General features: G+C 40.5%; 2 protein-coding genes across 2 annotated transcripts; both read right to left on the minus strand.

Annotated features, from left to right (window-relative positions):
• Nucleotides 1-4,486: 4,486 nt before the first annotated feature.
• On the minus strand, nt 4,487-8,857 carry LOC146980800 (GTPase IMAP family member 8-like). Its single transcript, XM_085788009.1, has 2 exons — nt 8,851-8,857; nt 4,487-6,616 (listed from the first exon to the last, which is right to left on the minus strand). The coding sequence occupies exons 1-2, from the start codon at nt 8,855-8,857 to the stop codon at nt 4,518-4,520; spliced, it is 2,106 nt and encodes a 701-aa protein (XP_085644135.1). The 3' UTR covers nt 4,487-4,517.
• Nucleotides 8,858-11,494: 2,637 nt separating this feature from the next.
• On the minus strand, nt 11,495-13,689 carry LOC146980801 (GTPase IMAP family member 8-like). Its single transcript, XM_085785786.1, has one exon. It carries the CDS (start codon nt 13,673-13,675, stop codon nt 11,507-11,509), a length of 2,169 nt encoding a protein of 722 aa, XP_085641912.1. The 5' UTR covers nt 13,676-13,689; the 3' UTR covers nt 11,495-11,506.
• Between the last annotated feature and the right edge of the window lie 399 nt (nt 13,690-14,088).

Consider the following 14,088-nt stretch of genomic DNA (forward strand, 5'->3'; position numbering starts at 1 on the left):
ATTAAGTTGGGTAATGGCTTGTGTTATGAATGAGTTTTTCAGTCTGTTTGATTTGGCAGATTTAGATTGCCAAAAGCTGGTCTCATTTCTCTGGTTGAGGCCACTCATCTGGATTTGTAACTGCACCAGTTCAATAAATTACATCGGAAACTGACTAACGTAGAGCTGAGCTACAGCAGCCGAGAGGCAGAAGGTGTGTCAGGACAAACCCAGAAAACAGATTGGACAGAATTACAGACTTTGGACCTGAGACACCTGACACCCTTTTCCATATTTCGCACATTCTGTGACAAACTGTAAACTGTTTTCTTGTCTGTAACAACATCTATTGCACGTCTGTCCGTCCTGGGTGAGGGATCCCTCCTCTGTTGCTCACCCTGAGGTTTCTCCGATTTTTCCCTGTTAAAAGGGTTTCCATGGAGTTTTTCCTCGGTCGATGTGAGGGTCTAAGGACAGAGGATGTTGCTACGATGCCATGTAAAGCCCTTTGAGACAAACTGTTTGTAAAAACGGGCTATACAAATAAAATTGCCCTGCCTTGCCTTTTTCAAAATGGCCGTCTCTAAAACGGCTCCTTACAAAATGGCTGTCAATTAAAAATTAAAAAATGGCTGTCAATTAAAAAAAACAACAACACAAAAAACAACAATCCTCCTTTCAAAGTGTGGCAAGGTGAAGAGGGCCCGGGCGGGGATTGAACCCACACCTCCTGGGTAATAGTCATGTGCGCTTGCCAGTCACCGAAAGGGACATCCCCTTGGCCAAGTAGCCAGGGCACATGATCAATTGGAGGCATAGTGACAGGACCCTCAACTGTCACATCTCTCCCCCTCTTTTCACAAGCACGTCCTCGTGCTTCTGCGCAGGCTGCCACAGACATTGAACCCCTGTAGTCTAATCTTTGTATGACTGATTCATTCTGCATAAGACCCTGACTAATACTCATAGTAATGCTGTATTAGCATCAAAACACAGTAGGCTAAATAAAAAATGGTAATACAAATGTAGTCTATGAAAAAAAGTGGAAAAGTCAGGGGGCAGTGGCCCACTTTAGTATACTTTCAGGGAGCCCAGAATTCCTAGCAATGGCCCTGGTGCCATATGTACGAAGGAGTATTAGGGCCAGCCAAAAAAAAAAAAAGAAATCCGGCACAAGAAAAAAAAAAAAAATCAGGCAAAAAAAAGAGAAAAAAGCCAGCACAAGAAAAAGAAAAAAAGCCAGGCAAAAAAAAAAAAAAAACTGCAGAGGCTTGACCACGTAGCCTACCACAACAAAGCGACAAGTGACTGTCGGCTCAATGACAGCAGCAGAGTGACAGACAGGCTGCCAAACTCTGGAGCACGTAGAAAACCAACACATAACTACACATGCATTTTGTTTGCCCCTGTTTTGATGATTCTACTGGTACTGTGCATTATTATGTGTTGTGTTGTGGAATAAGACATTTGCAATGGGTCTATATGGCAATATTTGGAATGTCTTACTGCTTTGTATGAGAACGTCACATGCTGTGTTCAGGTAAATACGATGTCTCACAGATTGGTTCCTAGGCAATACTGGAGTTAAATAAGAGTGCATTTTAACTCCTATTCTGTTTACCATGTGATCCATCTTTGGTAATTAAGGCCTTAGGCAAGGATGTATCTATTGATGATGAAAAAATATCCATACTGTTAAATGAAGATTACATTATTTTCATATAAAGATACTTTATCTGCCACATATACAACTAGCACAGTGAAATTCGTTCTCTGCATTTAACCCATCCCTGAGGAACAGTGGGCAGCCAAGGTGCGCCGCCCGGGGAACAGCCTCCAAGCCTGTCTGCGCACAGAGTTGTATGAATGTGTGTGAAAGGATGAATGTGCTTTGAGTGGTCCAAGTGACTAGAAAAACGCTATATAATTGCAAGTCCATTTACGATTTACCACTTAAAAAACACATTTACATAAACGGTTGTAGGCATACCACTGACAGTCTGCCAGTTTTTACAGATGCAGGACCACTGATGCCGCCATAGAGTTTTCGAACTCATATCACCCTATAGCAGCATTCCGGGTGTATTTACCCACACCTAATTAGAATCATTATTGAATTCATGATACTAGTGTATGTTTTTGATTAATTTGTTTCTGTGTAAACTGTGTAAAAGCAGACTAAGACTATTGTACTGTATTGTACTTACATAGCAGAGATTGTACTTTCTACGCAGACTAAGAGTATATGGGGTAGACAAAAATATCATGTTTTTATTCTACCAGGCAGTGCTTGAGAGCTTAATCAGATATGGGATGTCATCATGGTATGGCAACCTCTCCACAAAACTAAAGACTAAGCTTGCTCGCCTTGTAAACACGGCCATGAAGGTCATTGGAAAAAGCGATAATCAGACTCTGCAGTCCATGTACAGTATGAGCAAACGGTTTTTAGACAAGCCCTGAGGATAGTGAATGACCCCTCCCACATCCTTCACTCAGAGTTTGACCTCCTACCCTCAGGTAGACGATACAGAGTCCCTCGCTGTAAACTCAACCGTTTTAAGAATTATTTTATCCCAACTTATATCAAATTTCTTAACGAGTCTGTGCAATAACTCTCATAGTGCTCTTACCATGGTGAATTTATGGGGTGTATGCATGTGCTATGTTGTGGGATGAATGCAATATGTGTTATGTTATGGGATGTGTGCAATATGTGTTATGTTATGGGATGTGTGCAATATGTGTCATGTTATGGAATATATGCTATGTTATGGGATATGTGCAATGCTGTGGGATTAATATGGCTGAGGTGTATTGTTCTTTTGTTGTCTGTTTTTGTCATTGTGGCCGTTAAGGCATTTATGGCACAGCTACAGTGTCCAAGACAAATTTCCCTGAACGGGACAATAAAGTTTATCGTATCGTACTATTGACTCTTTGTTTCTGCTGTGAACTGATTTTCTAAGGTTGTGAACGGTGGTCCACTTTCTGTCCTGAGTCTCCGGATTACAACACTCGATGGTGCCAGTTCCTTTTTTTTTAACTGTCTGGACACAACCATAAACTCCTCTACATCATTCATAATTTTATTCATACTCATAATAAAATAGCCAAACTCTGCTGCAGTAACGTGCTTCATTATGTCAGTTCCTCTGAATGTCCAACCTACTGTCTATTTATGAATATCCAGAGGCACTGGCCTCATTCTGTTTCCAAACATACTTGGAATAAAACTAATTCAGATTATTAAAGAATAATTCACTCTAATAATGCCACTGGATGAAGATAAAATAACATGTATTGTAAATTTGCTGTGGTAGTTACTGTAGAGGTTGGTGTGTGTGATGCGTCTTTATTGTCATTGTCAAATTAAACTAATCCAGAACTATATCAGAATATTTCACACCGTTTTGAATGACAGGAGCACAAGCTGGAGATCATCAACTGTCTCTCTCCCCCTAGTATCAGAGTGCCACCTGCTGGACACACTCTAGAACATCTTTAACCATGATGTGGTTTGAGTTCAGCGTCTCAATCTGGAAACTACAGAGATAAATCTGACTTCAGCATCATGAGAGGGTGGAACAGAGATAAAAGATCTTTCTCATCATTATGTTAAAGGTTCAGCCTCAGTTAGCGACGCTTCTCTGGTGGAAAATTGTCTATAAAACACATTTTAAAATACATGCACACACATTCTGTTCATGCCTCGGCAGCTCACTATTCACTCTCCAAAGATGACCGGTACAACAACAGAATTAAGTCAATTATTTATTCATCAATCAGAAATAAAGAAACAATTCTCACGTTGTGATTTTATGCAAATCAACGTCGAGTTTCCCAGTAACAGGAAATGTTCTTATTCAGTGAGTGTAGGAGCCAGGTAAGACTTAGTTACTGTAGTCATGTTAGAAGGGTCAGGAGAGCAGATTGAACACATTGGTGAAGACTGAGACTCATGACGAGGCCCTGAATAACTCTGAAGCTGGTTCCATTATCAGGGAATCACAGAACAGACCAGACTGGGGCTGTGTTTTGTGCAGGGACGGTGATGTCCAACAACCACACAGTGGCCTGGACAAGAACACAAGGCTGAAGGAAGCAGCATGACTGACTTCGAGTTGGAGAAACTGATTTGCCCTGTCTGGGATTTGAGGGTAGCGACATCAGCACTACACAGTTACTTATAAACACCGAATTTAACCATCACCAACAAAAGAAAACAATTTACAGACTTTGGGATATAAGATATCAAAACTGCCTTTTGACTGCCATTTTAAAATATATTACCAACACAGCATTTACAACAAAATACAACAGAGATCACTCTGATGACACATACTGTTTACAACTTACGTCAACAACATCTGATTGGAGAGTCAATAAGATGGTCATGATCACCAGCTGCCATCTGCAACATTCACAAAGGCAAAGAGGGAGAGAAACACAAAATCTGTGTGTAAGTGTAACTCCAACAGTGCAAGTACAAGAAGTTCTTGTCTGAGTGAATTTCTTGCATATGTTTTGTTTTCCAGTCACTGGGTAAAACACATACTGTCAGTTTGACTCTGCTTCATTTTGTTCAGGTCTGCTGTCAATTTTTTCATTTTGTCCTCCAATTCAGGTTGTTCTTGTTGTTCTCTGTGCTGTTTAGCTCTCTGTTTCAATTCAGATATTTGTCCTACTAATTTTGTAATTTCTACATCTTTTCCTTTGATGATCTTTTGATACTCCTCCAATCTGAACATCTCAGCTGTGTAGCTTCCTCCATTTTTCTCCACCATGTTCTGGATCATGGTCAGAAGCTCAGGGACTTGTTCGCAGTTTGTTTTGTCTTTGTTATCAAAGACCTGATATCTTCCTCCACAGTCTTTTATGAGCTTTCGGACAAATGGATCACACTCATCAATGTAGCTTTCAAACGGCTGATCATCCAGTGCATCTCCTCTGGTGAATATGATGATGGTGAAATCTTCTGACTTTGGTCCAAAAACCTTCTTGATCAGTTCCACAGAGTCTTTCTCCTCTGGTGCAAAGCCCCCGATCTGTAGAACCAGTAAGAACACATGAGGTCCAGGAGACAGCATGCTGATGCATCTCTGAAGCTCTTGATTTATTTGATCATCAGAGAGAGTTGTATCAAACAGGCCGGGGGTGTTGACCACAACAACAGGTCGTCCATCAATCTCTCCTGTGGCTCTCTCACAAGACTCAGTTGGTGGTTTTGGCGCAATTCTGGGTGTGAAACACTTCTTGCCCAGAATGGTGTTTGCTGTTGCACCCTTCCCACTGCCAGTCCGTCCAATCAGCACCATCCTGAGAGGCTCTCTGCTCTGACTTTCAACATAACCTCTGATCTGACTCTTCTGTCTGACGTCCTGAAGTTCAGCCATGAGTCTTGTAACCCTCTCCATCTGAGCCCTGGTGAACATGTCCTTTGTGAAGCATCTGGATCCTTTAGTCTTCATCTTGTCCACAGTGTCCAACAGCTCAGGGATCTGCTGTTTGTCCTTGATGTTGACAACAACATATCTTCCTCCACAGCTCTGACAGAGCTCCTGGATGTCTTTGTTCTTTGTGACCAAGTTAACAACACCTGGAGCTGTAGGGTCTGAGTCCACAGTGAACATGATCATGGTAAAGTCATTGACTCTACAGCTGAATGTGTTCTGGATGGTTTCTAACTCTTTCTTGTCTTCATCAGTGAGGGGACCCACAGGTAGGACCAGGATGAAGCCATGGACGCCCTCAGGATCACAGAGGGAGATACACCTGAGTGATTCCTCCATCACTTCCTGCTGAGGTTTTCCATACAAGGCAGGAAGCTCCACCAGGGAAACCTGACGTCCACACACCTCTCCCTGATGTTTAACACACTCTGATGAGCTGGAGACTGAATGAATCTCTGCCTGACCTAAAATGGCCTCAGCTGCTGAAGTCTTCACTGCTCCTCTACTCCCACACACAACCAGGTTTAAAGCTGCTTTCATGGGTTCAGACTTTGGTGTCTTAGTTAAACCTGAATCCTGATCATCAAAAACATCACAGCTCAGATGATCTCCATTGTTTTCTTTAACAATTTGGCTGAAGCGTGTTAAGAGCTCTGGAAGTTCAAGGTTCTTTTGCTCCAAAAACCTGTATTTACATTTTTTGATCATGTCTCCAAATAAGGGATGATTATTATATTTTTCTATGAAGCCTTGCAGCTTCTGTCTGGGAGTTGTTATCAGAACCAGTGAATGATCAAACGATTGGTCACTGAAGAGGCTCAGGACTCTGCAGAGCTTCTGTTTCTGTTCCTCAGTGAAGTCTTCAGGCTGTAGAACCAGCAGCAACACATGAGGTCCAGGTTCAGAGAGACTCACACATTTTTCTAAGTGTTCTGTCAGTTTGTGTTCAGAGATATTGTATCGAAGAAGATCTGGAGTGTTGATGAGAACTATTTCTTTCTCCTTCCATAGTCCACTTTCTCTCTGACAACAGTCTGGTTCTTCTGTGGTGCTAAACTTGGTCTCTCCCAGTATGAAGTTCCCCACTGAACTCCTCTCAGACCAGCTGTTCCCCAGAAGAACAACCCTCAGCTCAGATACTGAAAAGAAAAACAATGAATTACATAAGTACACGTACGCATAATCTAATAGCAGTCGTCAATAAAATCAATCGGAATGAGAATGAGAGAGTTTAAAGATTTGGAAAAATAATGTCTGCAAATAGGTAGGGTTTTTATGTTATCTTGTGACACTGTCAGTTGTTCAAGACCAGACTATTTCTGACTCAGTTCAGTTTGACTTACATGAAGGTGGCACGATAAGAAAGTTTGTCCTATGCTTCTGATGTGGCTGAATGTCTAAAGTGAGCACAGAAATTTAAAACTGAGTTTATTTATCAGCTCCCTTGCATTCTGTAATACACCTGCTGATGTCTATCAGTGGGGGTGTTAATATAACAGCCCACTAGTGCTGTTTCCCTCTATCCTGCCACTTTATCAATTATTTCTCAGTAAACACAGTAAACACAGACTTCCCATCCAACTTAATTTAAACATTCATAGAACATTACAGTACACAATACCTCAATTTTCTTGTGAACAGTGTTGAGAAGGTTCCTTTAAAATGTATTTTATTTCAGTTTACAAAACAGATCTACTGTATTCAAATTCCTCAAAATGAGCAGGTTTGTGTTATTTAGAGCTGTTATTCGGATGAACATGTACTTTGACCTGCTCATTTCCTCACCTCTAAAGTGCTTAGAGAAAAAGAGTCTCACTCTTAGATTGTCTCCAATATGCCAGCATTACTTAAAGATGAATTTGTTGAATGGGTGAATTCATCATTGGCTACACTACAATGCATTAGAAAACCACAGTTAAACCATCAGACTTTTTCTTACATAATGCTGCTACAATGCTTGTATAAATGTTTTTTATTTCTCTAAAAAACTTTGTCTTGAACTCAAGTCATTCTGATGAAGGGCTGAGGAGCCCTTCCCGATCATGATTATCATCATGATAATGACCTGATGAAGGGCTGAGGAGCCCGAAACATTGTCAGTAAAAATATTTGGAGCATAACGAGGTTGTGCGGGCTGTTTCTTTTTTCATATTCATACTGAACAATAAACTAATAGAGGCATGACAATCCCAGATGTTCACTCACCAAAAGACCACAAATTCACCATTTTAGAACCACATTTCTTCACTGCACCAAATACCAACACACAACTTTTACATTCTCCATAACACCTTGACGTACCTATCTGACATTGGTGCTGTTGCCATGGCTTGTAGGTTTCAAATGTCTATTCTCACAGATTATTGTCAGTCTCTAGAGTTGACATCCATCTGACATCATCACAAGTAAACCGACGGTAAAAATAAGAGACGGTTCTCAGTTAACAGTTTAAAGCAGATAACAGCGGCACGGCCGTTTCGGCTAATGCTGTGTTCAAGGCAGGCTTTTGAAACCGTAAGTTACAGCTTCAAGTCACAACTACGACTTGGTAGCGTTCCAGGTAACCCGTAGCTCGTGTTTTTACCGTCCTGTTGTCTGTGAAAGTTCCCTATAACGGCCACTCGTAACTTCCGACCCGTGAACTCGTACCAGATCGAACTGGTATGACTTCACAGGAAGGAAAAACACAAAGTACGAGTTTCCTTGAACGCACCATGAGTTAGCAGCCCCCGCCCTTGTCAGGCATCAATTGGTCCTCGTGCTACGTCACCACATTCACGCGCATCCCTTGGCTGCACACACAGCCCTTCATGCCGTTCTCTCCCCTCATTGGATAACACTTGTATCCCACAAGGAAAATTTTCTCCTCGGGTTACAGCAGAGCAGAGTGACGGAGAGACTCGTGTTTAGGCTGAAATACTTCATGTAAGTGATTGCTGACGGAAAATAGGACTATTTAGGACTTATATTAACAAAAACATTCCACTGATATCTGCTTTAAGTAATGTATGGAACATGGTTATCTCAGGGAGAAAGAAAATATCCCACATCGCCCTTCAAATCTAGCACCACCTCTTTTATCTTGTAGGTGAAACACAGGACAAGAGGTGACTTACTTTGCTATTTTGTCACAGTCAATTTAGCAAGGTTTTATTACCTGAAGGTGCAAAGGCAGTTGTGCACCTTTGTCTTGGACTCTGTACTATGGAATAAGGAGTGTTTGTGTTTTATATGACAACCAATAAACTAATAGAGGCATCAATATCTCAGATCTCTGATCACCAAAGGTTATAAAACTCTAAATTTTATAACCACATTTCTATCATACTAAAACAAATGAATCTCTATACTTCATGCAAAAACATTACAAAAGTATTATTTTACTTTTATATTCTCTCTAACACATGGATGTACCTACCTGACATTGTTGCTGTTGCTATATGACATGTAGGTCACAGTTGTCGTCTGTGTCTCTGGTTCTTCTGATCACACATCGCCACAAGTGAACAGATGGCACTAAAAATAAGAGACAGTTCTCAGTTAACAGTTTAAGTACTGTATGTAACATTTTATACACAAAATACTAGTTAATCTATCATATAATATTATATAATTCCAAAAAATTACTAACATGTAGTTATCTCAACAGAACATTTTTTTGCATGACTCTTTTATCGTTACTGCAGCTGCTTGTTTATTCTGTTACCAAATGTATGTTGTTGTTTGTTCTCATGTCTCTGGTTGAGGCCACTCACCTGGATTTGTTACTGCATCAGTTCACCTCCGAGCTCATGAAGTAAATTACATCGGAAACGGACTCACCGAGAGCTGAGCTACAGCAGCCGACAGGTGGAAGTTGTGTCAGGGCAAAATGAGAAACGTGATTCGACAGAATAACAGACTTTGAACCTGAGAAACATGCCACCTCTTTTTTTTTTTTTTTTAAATGGCAGTCACAAAAACGCCTCCTTTCAACATGTCCATCAATTTAAAAAAAAAAAGAAAAAGCCTTTTAAGGTGTGTCATTAAAAAGCATGTTGACACTTACATTATACATCTACCTGAAAGAGCAGTAAAGTCGATTATTACAATTATTATAAATCATATAAATAGATTTAAAATAATTCCAAAGGCCAATGTGCTTCAACTAACAACAAGCTTTTAAAAAACGTTATGTAAGCCCATGTAACATATTATACAATGATGATAATGTCATGGTAAATATAAAAAAAAACAAACATGTAAAGATGCTATGGTAATTAAAGGTCAGTTTACATTGTGACTGTTTTTTGTTTTTTTTAATTATATAACACTATCATTTCAAATATTAAATTAACCCTGAACTACATTAGAGTATTTCACAGTTTTGAATAACAGCAACACATGAGCTGAAGATCAACTGTCTTCACCTCTCTACTTGGTGTTAGAGCTCCACCTGCTGGACAAACTGTAGAACATCTTTAGATGTGGTTTGAGTTCAGCGTCTCAATCTGGAAGCGACACAGAGAAATCTGACTTCTGCATCATGAGTGGGTGGAACAGAGATGAAACTTCTAAAGAGTCAATACACACAATAAATACAAATCTGGTGAGGAGAACCAGGATACTTATCACCAGGTCACACTTGGTCACAGTCACTGAGGACCTTTAGAGGAGATCAGTGTCATCTGTAACAGCTATTATCTAATTTGACATAACATATCCTTTGCTCGTCATCGCCTATTGAAGGCTGCCAGTTTGAAGTATACGAGTCTAACGTGCCAGCATATGCCTGGTGAGATAAGTAATTTGACAAACAGACATCACAGCCTGCAAATCTTTCATCTGGCTGTCTTGGTTGTCCACGTCAGGTGCTTTTCAAGAATACTTTACACGTGTCACAACTTACTGTCAATTCCCAAATGTTGGCTGTCAGGAAAAATAAATTCATCCGGACTAAAAATACTGATAATTTGATCTTGGCTGTTTTAAAAATTAATTTGCAAATTAATAACCAAAAAAAAAAATTCCTTTTTCAGCATCAGGTTGTTTATTAGAGAAATTAGATTAACTCCTTATGCTGCTGAGTAAAGCCTGATTTAAAGCAGGAGTCATTGAAAGCAACACAGCACTAACAGATGTGATCAGCAGACAGCAAAGCCTCCCCTGCTGTTATTCCTCTCCCTGAATAAGATACAGGCTGAGCTAATACCAAGACACAAACACAGTATAGCCTATCACTATGCCCCAAATAAAGACACTATTCTGTTTGTACTTATGTATTTCTTACCCATGCACATTCACATACACACCAGCTGGGAGGTCAGACCTATAAACGAAATCACTGACATTTTGACACTTCTTTGGCAGCGTTGTGTAAGTGTCGCCTGCAAACAGGCTTCTGAATGAATGGAGTGAAAACTCCTCTCGTTGAAAATTGTCCTGTTTATTGGGTCACAATTCAGTCTTTCGACTGGTCCTGGTGAAGATCAATAGACTGATAAAACACAAAGTGCTTTTCATAACAAAAACACTGTATCCCACCCACTCCTACTACAATGGTAAAAAAATACTCATTAGTAATAAAAGTTTATTGCATTTGAAAGGGTCTACTTGCATTATTATAAAATATTATTATTATAATATTGTTTATCGGCAATAATTTGTGGGAAAATATATCATTCAGCAAAATTTGTTATCGTCACAGGCCTACATAAATCACATACTACATAGTATACCAACTTAACCATCAACAACAAAAAGAAAACAATTTACAGGGATATGAAATATCAAAACTTTGTTTTGACTGCCATGTCAAAATATATTACCAACAGAGCATTTACAACGAAATACAGAGATCACTCTGATGACACATACTGCTTACAAAACGGCACAGTCTGATTGGAGAATCTATAAATTGGAGATGTAGCGTCACAAACAGTTGGTGACATTTGAAAATAAGTCAATCCCATCCAGTCATTATCTGCAAGGTAATGAGGGAGAGAAATACAAACACTTAAAGAGTCAGACAAGTGTGCCACTCCAAGAGTGCAAATGCAATAACTTCTCTGAGGGAATTTTTTGTTGTTTTCCAGTCATTGGATGTGACAGTGACCATGCTTCACACCTTTGAGTTCTTCTTTCAGGGTTTTTATTTCTTCCTCCAGATGAAGTTGTTGTTGTCCTACATGTTGTTTGGCTCTCTGTTCCAATTCAGATATTTGTGCTTCTAATTTTATTTTCATCTCTTGCATTTCCTGATCCTTCCCTTTGACAATCTTCTGTAACTCTTCCTTTTGAACTTCTTCCTTTGCCAATCTGAACATCTCAGCTGTGTAGCAAGTTCCTCCATTTTTCTCCACCATGTTCTGGATCGTGGTCAGCAGCTCAGGGACTTGTGTGTGGTTTGTTTTATCTTTGTTATTAAAGACCTGATATCTTCCTCCACAGTCTTTTATGAGTTGTCTGACAAATTGTGGACAACCTTTAATGTAACTGTTAAATGATTGATCGTCCAGTGCATCTCCTCTGGTGAATATGATGATGGTGAAATCTTCTGACTTTGGTCCAAAAACCCTCTTGATCAGTTTCAAAGAGTCTTTCTCCTCTGTTGCAAAGCCCCCGATCTGCAGAACCAGTAAGAACACATGAGGTCCAGGAGACAACATTCTGATGCATTTCTGAAGCTCTTGAATTATTTGATCCTCAGAGAGATTTTTATCAAACAAGCCGGGGGTGTTGACCACAACAACAGGTCGTCCATCAATCTCCCCTTCTGCTGTCTCACAAGACTCAGTTGGTGGTTTTGGTGCAATTCTGGGTGTGAAACACTTCTTGCCCAGAATGGTGTTTGCTGTTGCACCCTTCCCAGTGCCAGTCCGTCCAATCAGCACCATCCTGAGAGGCTCTCTGCTCTGACTTTCAACATAACCTCTGATCTGACTCTTCTGTCTGACGTCCTGAAGCTCAGCCCTGAGTTTTGAAACCATCTCCATCTGAGCCCTGGTGTCAGCTCTGAGTTTTGAAACCATCTCCATCTGAGCCCTGGTGAACATGTCCTTTGTGAAGCATTTGGATCCTTCAACGCTCATCTTGTTCACAGTGTCCAACAGCTCAGGGATCTGCTGTTTGTCCTTGATGTTGACAACAACATATCTCCCTCCACAGCTCTGACAGAGCTCCTGGATGTCTTTGTTCTTCGTAACAAATTCAACAACAGCTGGAGCTGTAGGATCTGACTCCACAGTGAACAGGATCACGGTGAAGTCATTGACTCTGCAGCTGAATGTGTTCTGGATGGTTTCTAACTCTTTCTTGTCTTCATCAGTGAGGGGACCCACAGGTAGGACCAGGATGAAGCCATGGACGCCCTCAGGATCACAGAGGGAGATACACCTGAGTGATTCCTCCATCACTTCCTCCTGAGGTTTTCCATACAAGGCAGGAAGCTCCACCAGGGAAACCTGACGTCCACACACCTCTCCCTGATGTTTAACACAATCTGATGAGCTGGAGACTGAATGAGGGTCTGTCTGACCTAAAATGGCCTCAGCTGCTGAAGTCTTCCCTGCTCCTCTCCTCTCACACAGAACCAGGTTTAAAGCTGCTTTCATATGGTCAGACTTTGGTGTCTTAGTTAAACCTGAACACTGATCATCAAAATCATCACAGCTCAGATGATCTCCATTGTTTTCTTTTACAATTTGACTGAAGCGTGTTAAGAGCTCTTCAAGTTCAAGGTTCTTTTGCTCCAAAAACCTGTATTTACATTTTTTGATCATGTCTCCAACTAAAGGATGACTCTTGTAGTTTTCTCTGAAGCCGTGTTGCTTCTGTCTAGGGGTTGATATCAGAATCAGTGAATGATCAAATGACTGGTCACTGAAAAGTCTCAGCACTCTACAGAGCCTCAGTCTTTGTTCCTCAGTGAAGTCTTCAGGCTGTAGAACCAGCAGGAACACATGAGGTCCAGAATCAGAGAGACTCACACAGTTCTTTAAATGTTCTGTCAGTTTGTAATCAACATTGTATTGAAGAAGATCTGGAGTGTTGATGAGAACTATATCTTTCTCCTTCGATTGTCCACTTGCTTTCTGACAACAGTCTGGTTCTTCTTTAGTGTTGAACACTTTCTCTCCCAGTATGAAGTTCCCCACTGAACTCCTCTCAGACCAGCTGTTCCCGAGCAGAACAACCCTCAGTGCAGATACTGAAAAGAAAAACAATGAATTACACAAGTACATGTATACATACGTATTGCACATTTTAATTTAATAGCAGTTGTCAAAGACATCAACCGGAATGAGAATCAGGGAGATTAAATATCTGGAAAGATAATGTCTGAAAATAGGGAAGCATTTTTCTGTTATCTTGTGACACTACAAGTTGTCCAACATCACAATATTTCTGACTGAGTTCAGTTTGACTTACGTGAGGGTCGTGCGTCAGGAAAGCTGTTCCTACGCTTCTGATGCAGGTCGAAGCCTGAAGTGAGCACAAAAATTCAAAAGTTTATTAGTTCCTTTGCATTCTGTAATACACCTGCTCATGTCTATCAATGGGGGTGTTAATGCAATAGCCCATTATTGCTGTTTCCCTCTGTCCTGCTGCTCTATCAATTATTTTTCCATTTCTAACAGTTAACGCAGACTCTCCATCCAACTTTCCATCAAACTCA

The sequence above is a fragment of the Trachurus japonicus genome, chromosome 9 (genome assembly GCF_045865225.1).
Source record: "Trachurus japonicus isolate A0001 chromosome 9, Traja_1.0".
In the NCBI taxonomy this organism is placed as follows: Eukaryota; Metazoa; Chordata; class Actinopteri; order Carangiformes; family Carangidae; genus Trachurus; species Trachurus japonicus.